The 12,760-nt window shown below is 54.1% G+C and overlaps 1 protein-coding gene across 1 annotated transcript in view; it reads left to right on the top strand.

The window, feature by feature from the left end:
• MORN5 (MORN repeat containing 5) overlaps positions 1-11,656 on the top strand; it is a 28,659-nt gene extending 17,003 nt beyond the window's left edge. Inside the window, exon 5 of the mRNA XM_036107816.2 lies at positions 11,458-11,656. Within this exon, the coding sequence (XP_035963709.1) occupies positions 11,458-11,537 (80 nt within the window). The 3' untranslated portion in view covers positions 11,538-11,656. The remainder of the gene's footprint in view (positions 1-11,457) is intronic.
• Positions 11,657-12,760: the final 1,104 nt, after the last annotated feature.

Consider the following 12,760-nt stretch of genomic DNA (forward strand, 5'->3'; position numbering starts at 1 on the left):
TTTATTTTACTTTATTTCATTTCATCTCATCCTCACGGTAACCCTGGGAAACGGCTGTCTTCATTATTCCCACTTCACAGATGATGAAACTGAGGTGAGGTGAAATGCGTTGCCCAAAGTTACACGAGTAATAAGCGGCAGACCCGGAACTTGGCCCCCGGGGTGTAGCTGACTGGAAGCTAAAGATGGCCTTTGAGCAGGTTCTGGAGTTTACTAGTGAGAGAAAGAAAGCACTGGGGGACCCTCCTTGTAAGATTGCAGTGGTGGTTCTCTTTCTCTAGATGGTTCTCTGCCCACATTTTTGCTCCAAAACTGGCCAAAGAACAAGACTTGCAATGCCACCGACAAACCAAGACTCCCCGAATTCTGAGGCCTTCACCCGACAGGCGAGCAGCCTGAGGCCCGCGAGCGGTGGCGTCGGGCGGGACCGGCTCCCACCGCCAGCCAGGCCTCCTTCCCCAGCAAACCCGGGGCTGCCTCCCCACAATGCTTCCCTCGTGGTTTTGGCAAAAACGGCCAGACGAGTCTCCCGCACAGGCCCTCCCACCGTCATCTTTTTGTGACACAAAAGGCAATTTGCCCAAATGTGATAATCACCTGGAGGCTGGCATGCAGGGCCATCCCTGCCTTATCTGTGGTATTGTTTGCAGCGCCGTAATGAAGGCTCTGTGGAGGGATAATATCACACTTGTAACTGCCAAAGAAAATGCCTGCACAGATCACAGCAGACTTGGGCATCTGCTTCAAGCAGAAAGGGTAGCAAGGGAAATGAGCCTAGAAAGCTTCTGCTGTGCCAGGGACTCCCCACCTCTGCTTGGCCGCTGGGGAAACAGGCTCACTGACGGGTGCAGCTAGGAAAGGGAGGAATCGGGTTTCGAACCCAGGCCTCTCTGACACCAGAGGCCATGCTCGGAACCGAGGTAGGCTGCGGCCTTTTCTGAGTCCTGAACCTCTCTGAGAACCTGGGCAAAGCTGTAGACCTTCTCCCCAGAGGAGGACATTTGAACCTGCCAACAGGATTTTGCCCACAGAGGGCGGAATCAGTCCCGGGTCAAGGTCTTGTAGGAAAACCAGCCTGCCGGGCTTACTTACTGCCTCTCCCTGACCTGCCAGAATTGCCCATTGCTCCCTCTGCCCTCACCCCAATTCCAAGAACCCTGGAAATTCCCCTTGCAGCGATGTGCCATCAGATTCTGGTAACAATAAGTCCTCACCCCCCACGGCAGCCTCCTGGAGGCATCCAAAGGACACAGCTTCCCGTTCCGGGGCTGGAGTCAACCCCGGGCTGGCCAGCCTCAGGGTTTGTTTGTTTTGTCTCCTTGAATAGAAGTGACTGCAAGGCCGGAGCCCAGGGGGGCAGGAGCTTCATGTCCCTTCCTCAGCCCAAACTCTGGAACTCACGGCCGTAGGCTCCCCGTCGTGCTCGACCTCCTGGAGAAAGAGAGGCAGGTCTCCTGGCAGGGCTTTGGAGCCGGACCCGCCAGCCCCCAGCTCTGCCAGTTGCCGTCTGTGTGATCTAGAGCTAGTCTCTCAACTTCTCAGGATGTCGGTTTCCTCCCCCTGAGAAGTCGGGGCGGGGGCGGGGCGCGGGGGGAGAATAGGACCTTCCTTACGGGGCTGTGGTGAGAGGTACTGAGATGACCAGGGGATACGGCAAAAGCAGGGCCTGGCCCACGAGGAGCTTCAAGTACCGCAGGGATCACAGTTGTGATTATTTACATGCTGGGGGAACCTTTGAAGGGGGGGGTCCTTAACTCCATGCCCCAAAGGGAGGAGCTGGTGTCAAACTGTCCTCAGGCATCCTCCCACCTGCTTCTGATGAGGATTCCAAGACTGGGCCAGGGGCCTGCAGGTCCCCCATCTCTCTATCCAGCCCTTGGCCTTGTTCCTCATCTTCACCTAGAGCCCAGCACCCCTAAGCCTCCCCCCAGACACAGGTCTTCACCAGGGTCTTCCTGGGGGGCCAGACTCTGCATCTGCCCCTCCGAACCAGTGTGGGGGCCAGGGGAAGCAGACGCATACACAGTCACAGGATCTGGAATGGGTGCTCTCTGGACAGAAGCGTGGGGCATATAGGGAGTCGAAATGTACAAGAGACTAGCGAACCTCCTACCCCACAACATATAGGTCCGAAATGAACATCAACCCAAAAAATAAGTATATGGAAAGAAGTCCAGCATAATTCTCTATTCCTATGATGTTTATGTTAATGTTTGACTTGAAATACCACATATGAGATTCTTGCCCCAAAACACCGGGAGTGCCCCTGCTTTGCTGACATCAGGAGCCGGAAGCACAGTGTGCTAGGGGGACGGAGAGAAGAGCCTGAGTGTGGCCCAAGTGCGATTGAGATGCCATCCTGGAAAAGGTACTGTTTGGCTAGGCCTTAAAGGATGAGAGGTGGAGGGCGCCTGGGTGGCTCAGTTGGTTAAGCAACTGCCTTTGGCTCAGGTCATGATCCTGGAGTCCCGGGATCGAGTCCCGCATCGGGCTCCTTGGTCTGCGAGGAGTCTGCTTCTCCCTCTGACCCTCCCCACCTCATGCTCTCTCTCTCTCTCAAATAAATAAATAAAATCTTTAAAAAAAAAAAAAAAAAGGATGAGAGGTGGATTTTGCTAATGGAAGGAAAGGAACAAAGCACAGAGAGATGCAGGGACAAAGGGTCCCCAAGAGGGAGCACCTGAGACGGGGTCTTGTGTTGGGGGTGGAGGAAGAGTCAAGGGGGGGGTCTCCCTCCAGCAGGGATGGACAGACTGGGCTTTGACAAGTGTGTAGGAGTATATCTTGGCTGGGCATTCAAGGCACAGGGACCCAATGCGGGGCGGAGAGAGCCTTGAATGCCATCCTTCAGACAGTGAGGACTAGAGGCATGGCGGTGACAGAGAGGTTTTTAATGGAAGCATGTAGTGGCTGAGGGCTGCAGGTCTGGAGATGGACTTGGGTCTGCCCCTGTGCCCACTCACCGGCTGGGTGAGCTTGGGCAGACGACATCACCTTTCTGAGCCTCAAGACCCTCATCTGTCTACAGCTTTGCCCATAGGGATGCTGACAGTAACTTTGCAAGATTCCTGGGAGGACTAAGTTCTAGTCTGCTAGTGCATTCTGCAGATTCTTAACATCCCAACACCCCTCCTGGCTGACCCCACTGCCAAAGCCTTAATTCAGCCCTCAGCATCTGCCGTCTGGAGGACAGAGGTCCCAACTGCCAGGCCTGTCCCCTTCAGCCCATTGTCCACACACAGCTAGAGAGCAGGGGCGGAAGGGAGCAGTGGTCAGAGCAAAGGCTATGGGGCCCAGGCCAACTGAGTGACCTTGGCCTTGGCATATTGCTTCCCTGAGCTGCCTGTGTGCAGTGGCTAGGCGTCATGAACATGTGTAGTGAACACAAATTCAACTGTGGGTGCTTGAAAAACAGAAGTGGGGAAGCAAGAAGAATAGGAGTACCAGCTGCATTGGTGGTTTGGCACCTTCCGTCCACTCGCTCATGGTGGGGTGTGGGGAGACGTGAATCCATAGGTCTCCGGCCCTATGTGCCTCCTGTTGGATGAGCACCTTGCCACACACAGGATGATTCTAGTATTTCGGGATATGTCTTTTTTAACAAGCCGGCTATGCATTTGGACTTGGACAGCAGAAATGACTCTCTCTTCCAACAGTGTCAGAATACCAACTGCTTAGCACTTACTGGGATGTCCTTACCCAGCACGGGGCCTACCTAAGAGATTCCCAAGGGGTGTCATGACTCAGGGCACTTTTCCCTTCACCGACTGACCAGAGCACCCAAAACTCCTACCTGAGACAACCAGCTGTGCATACGATAAATGTTGATGAGGACTGCATGACATCAGGCGTGCGAGGTGCAGGACTCGGCGCCTGGCACGTGCAAGTCCTCCCTAACACCAGGTGGCCCTGCTCCCACTCAGATTCACCCCTTCCAGGCACAGCCCGAATCCAAGCCTAAGTCTGACTCTGGAGGCCTTGCCCCAGTCGTTTCAATATATTAGAACAAAATATATCCGCACTCCCACATTAAATATATATTTTTTGCTGTTAAAACTTTGAAGGATTTTTAACATTTTGCTTGGTAAATTGTTGGACTACCCGTCGGACTGTGATTTCTAGAGAGCCATGGGCATACCAGAGAATTCTTGCAAAATGAGGAAAGCAAGACTACAAACTGATTTCAAGTGTAATAACATTGTTTTGATTTCTAAATTTAATAATTAAGTCTGAATACATTAATTATAACATTTGTTAATTTCAGTTTTTTGCAGTTTCCCTTTCTGTATTTTAGAAATATCGAAGATTGGTTTGGTGTCCCCACACCTCTCACACTTGAACAGGCTTTGAAAAGCTGTGGGTGCTGAGCCCTGCACCTCAGGTTCCCAATGGGTGAAGCGGCCTGGCTTAGTCCACCTCCCCCACCCCCCACCCCCGCCCCTGAGCCCTCCACCCACCCAGCCCAGAAAATGCTCTTTTACAGAGAAAATCACGAGCAGCCCCAAGGCTTCCCCTCCTGCCCCGAGGCGGACTCTGCCTGGGCAACGATCCCTTAGTCAATATTGGCCATGCCGTGGCCTTGGCCTCTGGCCACCTCACTGCCTGCAAAGTTCAAAGCCTCTTGCTTGTCAGGAGTTGTGATGAGGAGCCCCGGGCTCACACAGCCCTGCATTTGCACAGAGGGTGGGGCCGGGCTTTGAGGGTGGCACCGCCCACGGGCTGGGGCGCCAGCTTTACCCGGTACCTCCCATCCCCGCCTGGAACCGCAGGTCACATGGGAGCCGTGTGAGAGTCGGTCTTGACCCCAGGAAAAGAGGGCAGCCCTCATGACAGAGCCTGGCCCGGCCTGGCCTTGTGGGTGAGCGCTAGGCTCTCACTGAGGGGTGGGTGGGCCTCCTCCCTCGGCACCTGCTCAAGCACACACACTCGGACTTCAGGTACTCATACACTGTCACCCACTGAGTGCCACACACACGCTGAGCACTCGCACACTGAACCCATTCACGCTCACGCACACACCCACACTCACACTCAGGGAGGTTCTCATGCACATTCACCCAACTGGATGGAAACACGGCCGTCTGTGGCCGTGCACACACAGCGTGAGTGTGGCTTCTGCACCAGCACTAGGAGCCCATCCCCTCTGCCCTGGCAGATGAAGTGGGCCAAGTTGTTTCCCCCTTCAAGCCTCAGTTTCTTGTCTTAAATGGGGACGACCCGTGTCACTGCGGAGAGGACAGACATGACCTTTCCACAGAACCAGGCACCTCCCAGGTGTGCTCTGCCACTGGGAGCCTCTTCCCCTCTCCTGAGGCTAAGATGCCTGGCTTCATCTTGGTCCCCTCCCTGTCCCAGCGGGAGGGAGCTGCATAGCAGTGGTGACCGCAGGTGTGCTTGGCTCAAAGGCGCGCCAAGAGGTGGCAGAATCCGGCTTGTGGGTGCCTGATAACCCGAATCCGCCCATTTGCCCTCTCTGGGCTCGCGTGCCCAAGCCTGCCCACCTCGCTTTGAACAAAAATCATTAGCTGAGCTGTGGTCCTTGATCCTTATGATGCTGATCCTTGTGCAAAGACCTCCTCCTCCCCTGGCCCTCCCTCCTCCCCCCCAGGAACGGAGAAGTCCCAGGGTGCTCTGAGAGAGTCCCTTAAGAACACTCTCTTGAAGGTATCCAGTTAGGGAACGAAAGACCCATCAAAGTGGTGATCATAGCTCCTACTTCCTGGGTGCCAACCTGATGCTGCTCCTCCCGGCTCTGCGGGGGGTCTGGTGAAACCCCTGTGCAGACGAGGAGCCCAGCTCAGAGAGGGAGAGTGGCTCGTTCAAGATCCCCCAGCAAGTTGGCGCCAGGGCTCAGCACTGGACCCAGAACTCCTTCCAGTCTATGCTGTGCTGTCATGCACACCCTGGAGTCTCACCGTGCCAAGACAACCTTGGGCTTTCTTTTGGTTTTTGGCATTTCCTGTGTACCAGGCACTGTGCTAAGCACTTTTCCGGAATGACCTCACTCGATCCAGTGGGCACTTCGTAGATGAGAGAATGAGACCCACCTGCCCGAGGTCTCTGAGTTGGTGGCAGCCAAAGTCCAGGGCCCGTGCTCTTGGCCGCCTTTCCTCTGCCTCCCTGCCAGCCACCTGGGAGCTTGGATTGCCCTCCATCTGCTGGGAAATTTTCAAGATCTCTTCTTCCCCCCGCACTGCGCCGACCCAGGGATTGCACTAGTGACACCATCAGTGACCCTGCTGGTGGCCTGTGCAGGCCTGCCCTTCCCCACGCACCGCCCCCCCCCCCCCCCCCCCCCCCCCCCCGCTGAGGCAGGCCCCAGGCCAGCCGGGGCTTTGAGCATCCTGAGTGTGCTTGATGCCCCGGAATGAGCCCAAACCACCCATCCCTTCTGTGTGGTGGAGCTGCTCAGTCTGTGGTCTCAACAAACAAAAAAGGAAACAACAGTCTTGGCCCTGCACTTGGCATATCTGCTCTGCCCCCCTCAGGAGCTCCATTAGCTGAGGGCGGGGAAGAAATTCTTCCCTCTTTGTCCAAATCCCACAGGGTAAGCCTATTGCTGTTATGTCCCCAACTTTACATCGTTTTATTCATTCATTCACCAGACATTCTTTAAAGACTTTTTAAGTGCCAGATCTGCCCCAGGCTCTGAGGACCGGGAGTGCATTGGGCCCAACTGCCCCGGGCTGGTGGGGGCGACGGTGACCTCAGCGTGAGTCTGGGAAGATGCCATCCAAGCAGGGCCCATGGGGGTGGAGGACGGCCAGGAGGGCCCTGGGCCTAGTCGCCCACGTTCACTAGCAGCCTCAAGTTTGGAGGGTGACAGCCGTGACAGTTGTTCACCAGACGACTCCAACCTCACAGCCCCTTCCTGAGCCCACGGCCTTTAGTGCGCCGTGTGCTTTAGTACCGCCTTCAAAGAAATCCTGGAATGACCCATTTATGTTGCCTTTGGGTGTTTGTGTTAAAAGCGTTTGTTAATGATACATGTTTAAACGACACTGCAATTGGTATACTCTCGTCTAGGCCTTTCTTCACTTTTATATACACTAAGGCCCCGAAGTGGCCCCGCCCCCCAGCCCCGAAACAGTATGTGTGACAGGCACAGAGGCCCTGGTGTGCATGTGCACAGGGGTGACTGCCCTACAGCAGGGTGGCTGCATTTTACAGGGTGAGGCCGGGTAGGGAGGCAGTCTGGAGAGCAGGAAGACCTGGATGGAGGGCCTTGAAGTCCAGGTGAAGGAGTGGGGAGCCTCTCCAGGCAAGGTTTCTCAGCAGGGATGTCCAAGGTCAGATTTGGGGTCTCTCTCACCGAAAGTTCCTTTTCTTCTCTATAAGAAGCCCAGTTTTCCTAGTGACATGGGTGACATGGGGGGAGGGAGTGCACGAGGCAGTGAGGTCACTTCTAAAGCTTCAGACCAGAATAAAGAAATCTTTCTGCCCCAAAGGCAGACAGACCCGAACCTGAAGGGTGTCTGAGTCAAGCCTTTGGACAACACCCCCTGCTGGGTCTCAGTCCCCTCTGTCCCCCCACCCCCACCCCCAGCACTGGGCACGGGGTTTGTCCATTCATTCCTTCATTCACTGAACAGATACGGACTAAGCACCTTGTCTCAGCACGCACGATACCATTGAACAAGCAGATGGGGCTCCTGGGCTCACCGGAGCTTGCAGTTCGGATGCGGGAGACCGACAGCATACAAATAAACAAGACAATTACAGAGAGAAGCCTGTGCTATGAAGAGAAAGTGAAGGGTGGTCACAGGCAGACTGGGGTCGCTGAGGAAGTGATATTTGAGCTGTGACCTGGACACCAAGAAATAGGTGCTCAGGGATAGTTTGCTGATGGTGATCAAGGCAAGCCAAAGCTACCCTTTGTTGGTTGTTGTTTTTTGCTCCTTTCCTATACTGTCCTGGTGGGGAGGAAGTCACTCTGCAGCCCACACCTAAGGAGTGGGGAATTAAGCCCCACCTCCTTGAGGGCAGTGGTCACCGAAATTATTTGTAATTCTTCCGCTCAGGAAATTTGTCTATTCTCCCATTTTTACCGAAAACTTTAACGCTGACTCTTTTACTTTGTAGAAATTCAAGAACCCCCATTGGTGTTTCTAGGAACCTAGAAATATTTTTTTCAACTACCAAAATGCATGAAATTAGCAAGGCATTAATTTGGAGGGTAGGAAAAAAAGACAATCCTTTCTTATTTTTTCGACTGTCAATACACATTAAGAAGATTTGGGAAATACCCAAAACAGAAGAACCTCTCACGTCCCACTGTTCAGAGATGCCTATTATTCACATTCAATGTGTTATTTTTAATTTTTCTCCTGTGCACGGTTTTTGCCGATTATACCGTCAATGTTAATTTTCTCTCCTCTTGCCACCTTTTTATCATATCAAAAACATCTCTGTGTTGCTATACTGACTTCATAACCCAACTTTTTCAAGAGCTGCTAAATCACAGTGCCCCCCCAACCCTGCCGCCAAACTTAGCACAATACCTGGCCCACAGTCCCCGTTTACAAATTGGTTGTTAAATGAACACACAACAAAGTAATCATTCTCTTGTTAGAAACGTAGATTATTTCAGTTTCCTTGATTCTCAATAATACTGAGACAAATAGATTATTCCCTTAGGATAGCGTCCCAGAGGGGAATTATGGGTCAATAAGGCCAAAACTTTTCAAGATAAATGCACCAAACCAGAAATCTCCCTCCCCTTCCCCTCGGAAACCCCCCCCCCCCCCGCAGTTGTGCCCAGGGTAATAATTTACAATTGATTAAAGAGTTTGCGGGGTGTTTTTTTTTTCCCATCTTCCCACCCTTCCTCTCCCCCCTCCCCTCCTGCCAAAAAGGGGTGAAATTATCTGAGAAGGTGAAGATGTTCTCAGACAATCATATTAACATATTCCAACAATTGCAATTTGCAAAATAGTAATCACAACTCCCGGGCTCTGGGAGGCATTAATCAAAGCTGCAGGTTTAATTCCATTTTAAATATTGATGAAACGTGCTTCGGCAGCCTCACCCTGGCGTGGCGGGGCCAGGGGAGCCTCGGCGTAGCGCAAAGGAGGTGGAGGGAGGGTTGGTGAGCAGCTGCTGGGAGGGGAGGCATCTGTGATTCAAATTGGTGGCTGTACCGCCAGGTAGAGAGCGAGAGGGGTAGTGAAGAGGCTGTTAAGTCCATTGCTGTCAATTTGTAACGATCAGGGAGGGGCCTGAGGGCTGGTTTAGCACAATAAACCCAGTTTGTCTGGTTTCAGGGGTTAGCACTGAAGAGCTTGCAGCTGCACTGATTCGAATAGCCCAGAGACTTCAGAACTGTAATTATCAACCAGGCTGCTCGCGGTGTGGCAAAAGTGGGCTTCACCAGCGCTTAACTCCTTGTGTGCCGCCGCTGTCCCCGCCCCCGGGGTTGACAGCCACGCGTGGATTCCCCGGCAGCCTCCCCGGGAGAAATTGAGGCCCACCAGCTGCCCAGGGCAGTCCTCGAAGGCAAGAGCGTGCCAGGTGTCAAGCCTCTTTCCTGGGGTCACATACAAAGGAGGAGTGGGAAGGAGGCCGAGGAGGCTAGCTCTGTGGGGGCAGCCTCGCCTTCTGGCACCCTTGTCACATCAGCCCTGGCGGGGAGGGGGGGGCGTCAGGCTTTGGAGTCTGATGGGCCTAGGTTTGAATTCCACTGGCTGTGGAGGTGAGGCAAGGCTCGTCACCTCTTTCAAATGGGGGTAACCTCCCCTACCCTCCTGGGCTATCACAAAGACTCCACAAGACGGTGTTTGTAAAGCTCAGAGCACACAGTAGGCTGTCAGTAAGGCTCCATCTCTCTGAGCCTGGGCCTGGTGCTTTCCCAGAAGAGGAAGGGGGCAGGGGGATCTGATTGGGAGGGCAGGATTTGGGCTAGCCCTCCATGTTCGAGCTCTCGGGGGTGGGGTGCCCTTGATCTCTGGCTACCGCCATGTGTCCCCGAGGAGGACCCGTAGTCCCGTGCTCCCATCCCTTAGGCGGAGGCAGGTCAGGAGAGGACACTAAAGCCGCTCCAGGGTTGTAGCCCTGAGGAGAACAGCTTGAGGGCAGGGGTTTGGGCTAGTTCTCTTTGTCCCCAGGGCCTGACACAGAGGTGAGGCAGGAATGAGGCAGGGACAGCCTAAGAACTCAGGCTTAGCTGGGAGCCTTGGTTCACGAAGCGCAGGCGCGACTCCGAGACCCTCCCCCTCGACGTTCTCCCAGGAGTCCGGGAAGGGGTGGGCCCAACAACGTCTGTCCTGGCAATATTTCTGGTAACTGGAGGTAGCACCCTTGGGTGTCCTGCCCCGGAAGGGCGGATAGTAAAACATCACAGGGAAGCCACCACAGAGTATTAGGCAGCAGTAAGAGGTAAAGGACTAGATGTACATTGAGCAACAAGAATAGATCTTGAAAATGTAGTGTTGAGTGAAAAAAGTAAGACACAATGAAATTCACAGCACAATGCCATTTATGGTGGTAAATTAAAACCACATTCGCACACAAAGCAACAGCACACATTTTACAGAGCTGCATGCATTTTTAGGGGTATATATCCCACCATTCAAGTGGGTCTCTGTCAGGGCTCGGGGAGGGGCTGGGTGTGGGTGTGGGGGATAATGGGGGAAAATAAGTCAGTCCCCAGAGAGATGACTGTGGTGTGGGGGATGGGGGGGGACCAAAGACTGTGTTTCACTCCCTCTCTCCGAGGTTTAAAAAAACGGCACAAGCTTTGTAGTCAGACCAACCTGGGTCCACATTCTGGGCTCTCCCGCGTACTAACCTGTGGCCGTGCGCCGGTGACTTGACCTCTCTGAGCCTGCTTGTTCATGGGCAGAATGGCAGGATTGCTGCCTGCAGGTGCTCACGGGGGTTAAAATGGGGGAGATCAAGGAGCACAGGGCCGACAGGAACATCAGTTCCTTCTCTCTATTCCCCACTGAAAGGACCCGAGTCAACAGAGGTGTCAGGTTCCCCTGGGGAGCCACAGGTTCTTAGAAGGGTCTACAATGGGAAACCCAGAAAGGAAACGAAGAAGAGCTGAGGGCTCCGGCTCCTGCCACTACCGGCAAGGCCTGGCCTGGCTGTTCTGGGAGGTGCCCTTTGTGGGTGTCAGATGGGGCAAATGCCCGAGCAAGCTGCTCTCTGGGTGCGTGTCAGGGCTGCCCGGCTCAGAGTGGCCAGATGACCCCGTGCCTGCTTCCATCAGTGATATCCACCATCTGCAAACCCCTTTGTGTTCAATTTCCCCAAGACCAGGCATTCGCAGGCAACTGAAGGATTCGGGTTTTAGTGAAAGATCTGTTCCTTCCCAGCACAGAGCTAGCCTGGGCACCAAGGCCACACCCCTGTGCTGGAATGCACCCCAGTCCCAAGACCCCACCTGCGGGTCTCCCAGCCCAGAGAAGGCCCAGCAAACACCAGGCATGATCAGCTCTTCCTCTTCCCCTGCAGATGATGATGAGCACGAGTGGATCATCAGGACGTGTCGCAAGGGCTGGGACGAGATTGTGGGTCACCGACCCAAACTGTGAGCTCGGCTGGCGGAGGTTTCCTCTAGACTGTTGGCCGTGGCCGTGGCCGTGGCCGGCCCTGGGGGCAGCCTGCAGTTCCAGACCCTGGCTTTTAACTCAGGAATAAAGCCTTTCTGCTCTCAGTGGCCCCAAGTGTACTTTCCTGAGATGGTTTCTTAGGGGATCCTCATTTCACCGGCATCAAAATCACCTGTGAATTAGATATATCTGGACCCTACCCTAGACATGCCAACCAGAATCTCTGGGAATGGAGTCTAGCAATGTGCATTCCCAGCTGCCATTCCCTGATGCATTCTTATTTCCCAGGTATTTCTCAACATCACCCCCAAGATCAAGTGTGAGCTGAAAACCAGAAGAGGAAGGGGTGACATGTTCTAGGGCCACACTTGGGCCACAGGCATCCTGGCCTCTGCATAACCGTCCCTCCATAGAGGCTGCTGGATCCCGCAGCCCATCCCACCCCCACCCCCCCATGCTTTGTTCCTGGTTCACCAAGAGCTGCCAGGAGAAGGCGGGCCTGTGAAGGCTCTGACAAGGTCTGCAGGGGTAGGAAAGTGGCCCTCAAACCAGTAACCCAGAGTTGGCAGGCTAGGCAGAGTTAGGAGTCAGAGGGTGGCCTGGGCACACTCAGCTGCTCCATGGAGGGATCCTGGGGGGTTCGCCCTCCCCTCCAGGGCAACAGTCACCTCTGTAGAATGACAGGGTTTATCTCCACAGGGGTTTCCAAACTGTGCTTTGAAGACAGAAGGCACATTCATGTGAAGAAGCACACACACACAATTAAACTAAGCTAAACTATTTTTGAAAGATACACATATATCTAAATCAACATTTGATAAGTGGATTGGAAGAATGGAGAGGGGAAGGGCAGAGACAGGGCCAGGGATGGCGGATGAAACAACTAATAAAGACAGGGGCCCTGCAGGGGTGAGGACCATGTACACCCCGAGCTGAGGTTTATGAGCAACTCTGTGCAGGGCCAGGCAGGGCCACTCCACTCCCCTCCTCGAGAGCTTTGGCTTGAACCAACAGTTCTGCTGCTAAAAGAAAAGTGGCCAATGAGCAGAAAGATGTTCTCTCTCACTCCCCAGATTGTGTGGTGGCTCTGGAACCCAGTAAGGCCCAGTAGGAGACCCACACTTGTGTCAAAGCTGGAGCCTCGTCTCCTTGTCTCCCTGCCTCCCATCCCATATTCCCTTTACTTCCCCAGACCAAATTCTCCC

Source organism: Halichoerus grypus, chromosome 14, assembly GCF_964656455.1.
Source record: "Halichoerus grypus chromosome 14, mHalGry1.hap1.1, whole genome shotgun sequence".
Taxonomy (NCBI): Eukaryota; Metazoa; Chordata; class Mammalia; order Carnivora; family Phocidae; genus Halichoerus; species Halichoerus grypus.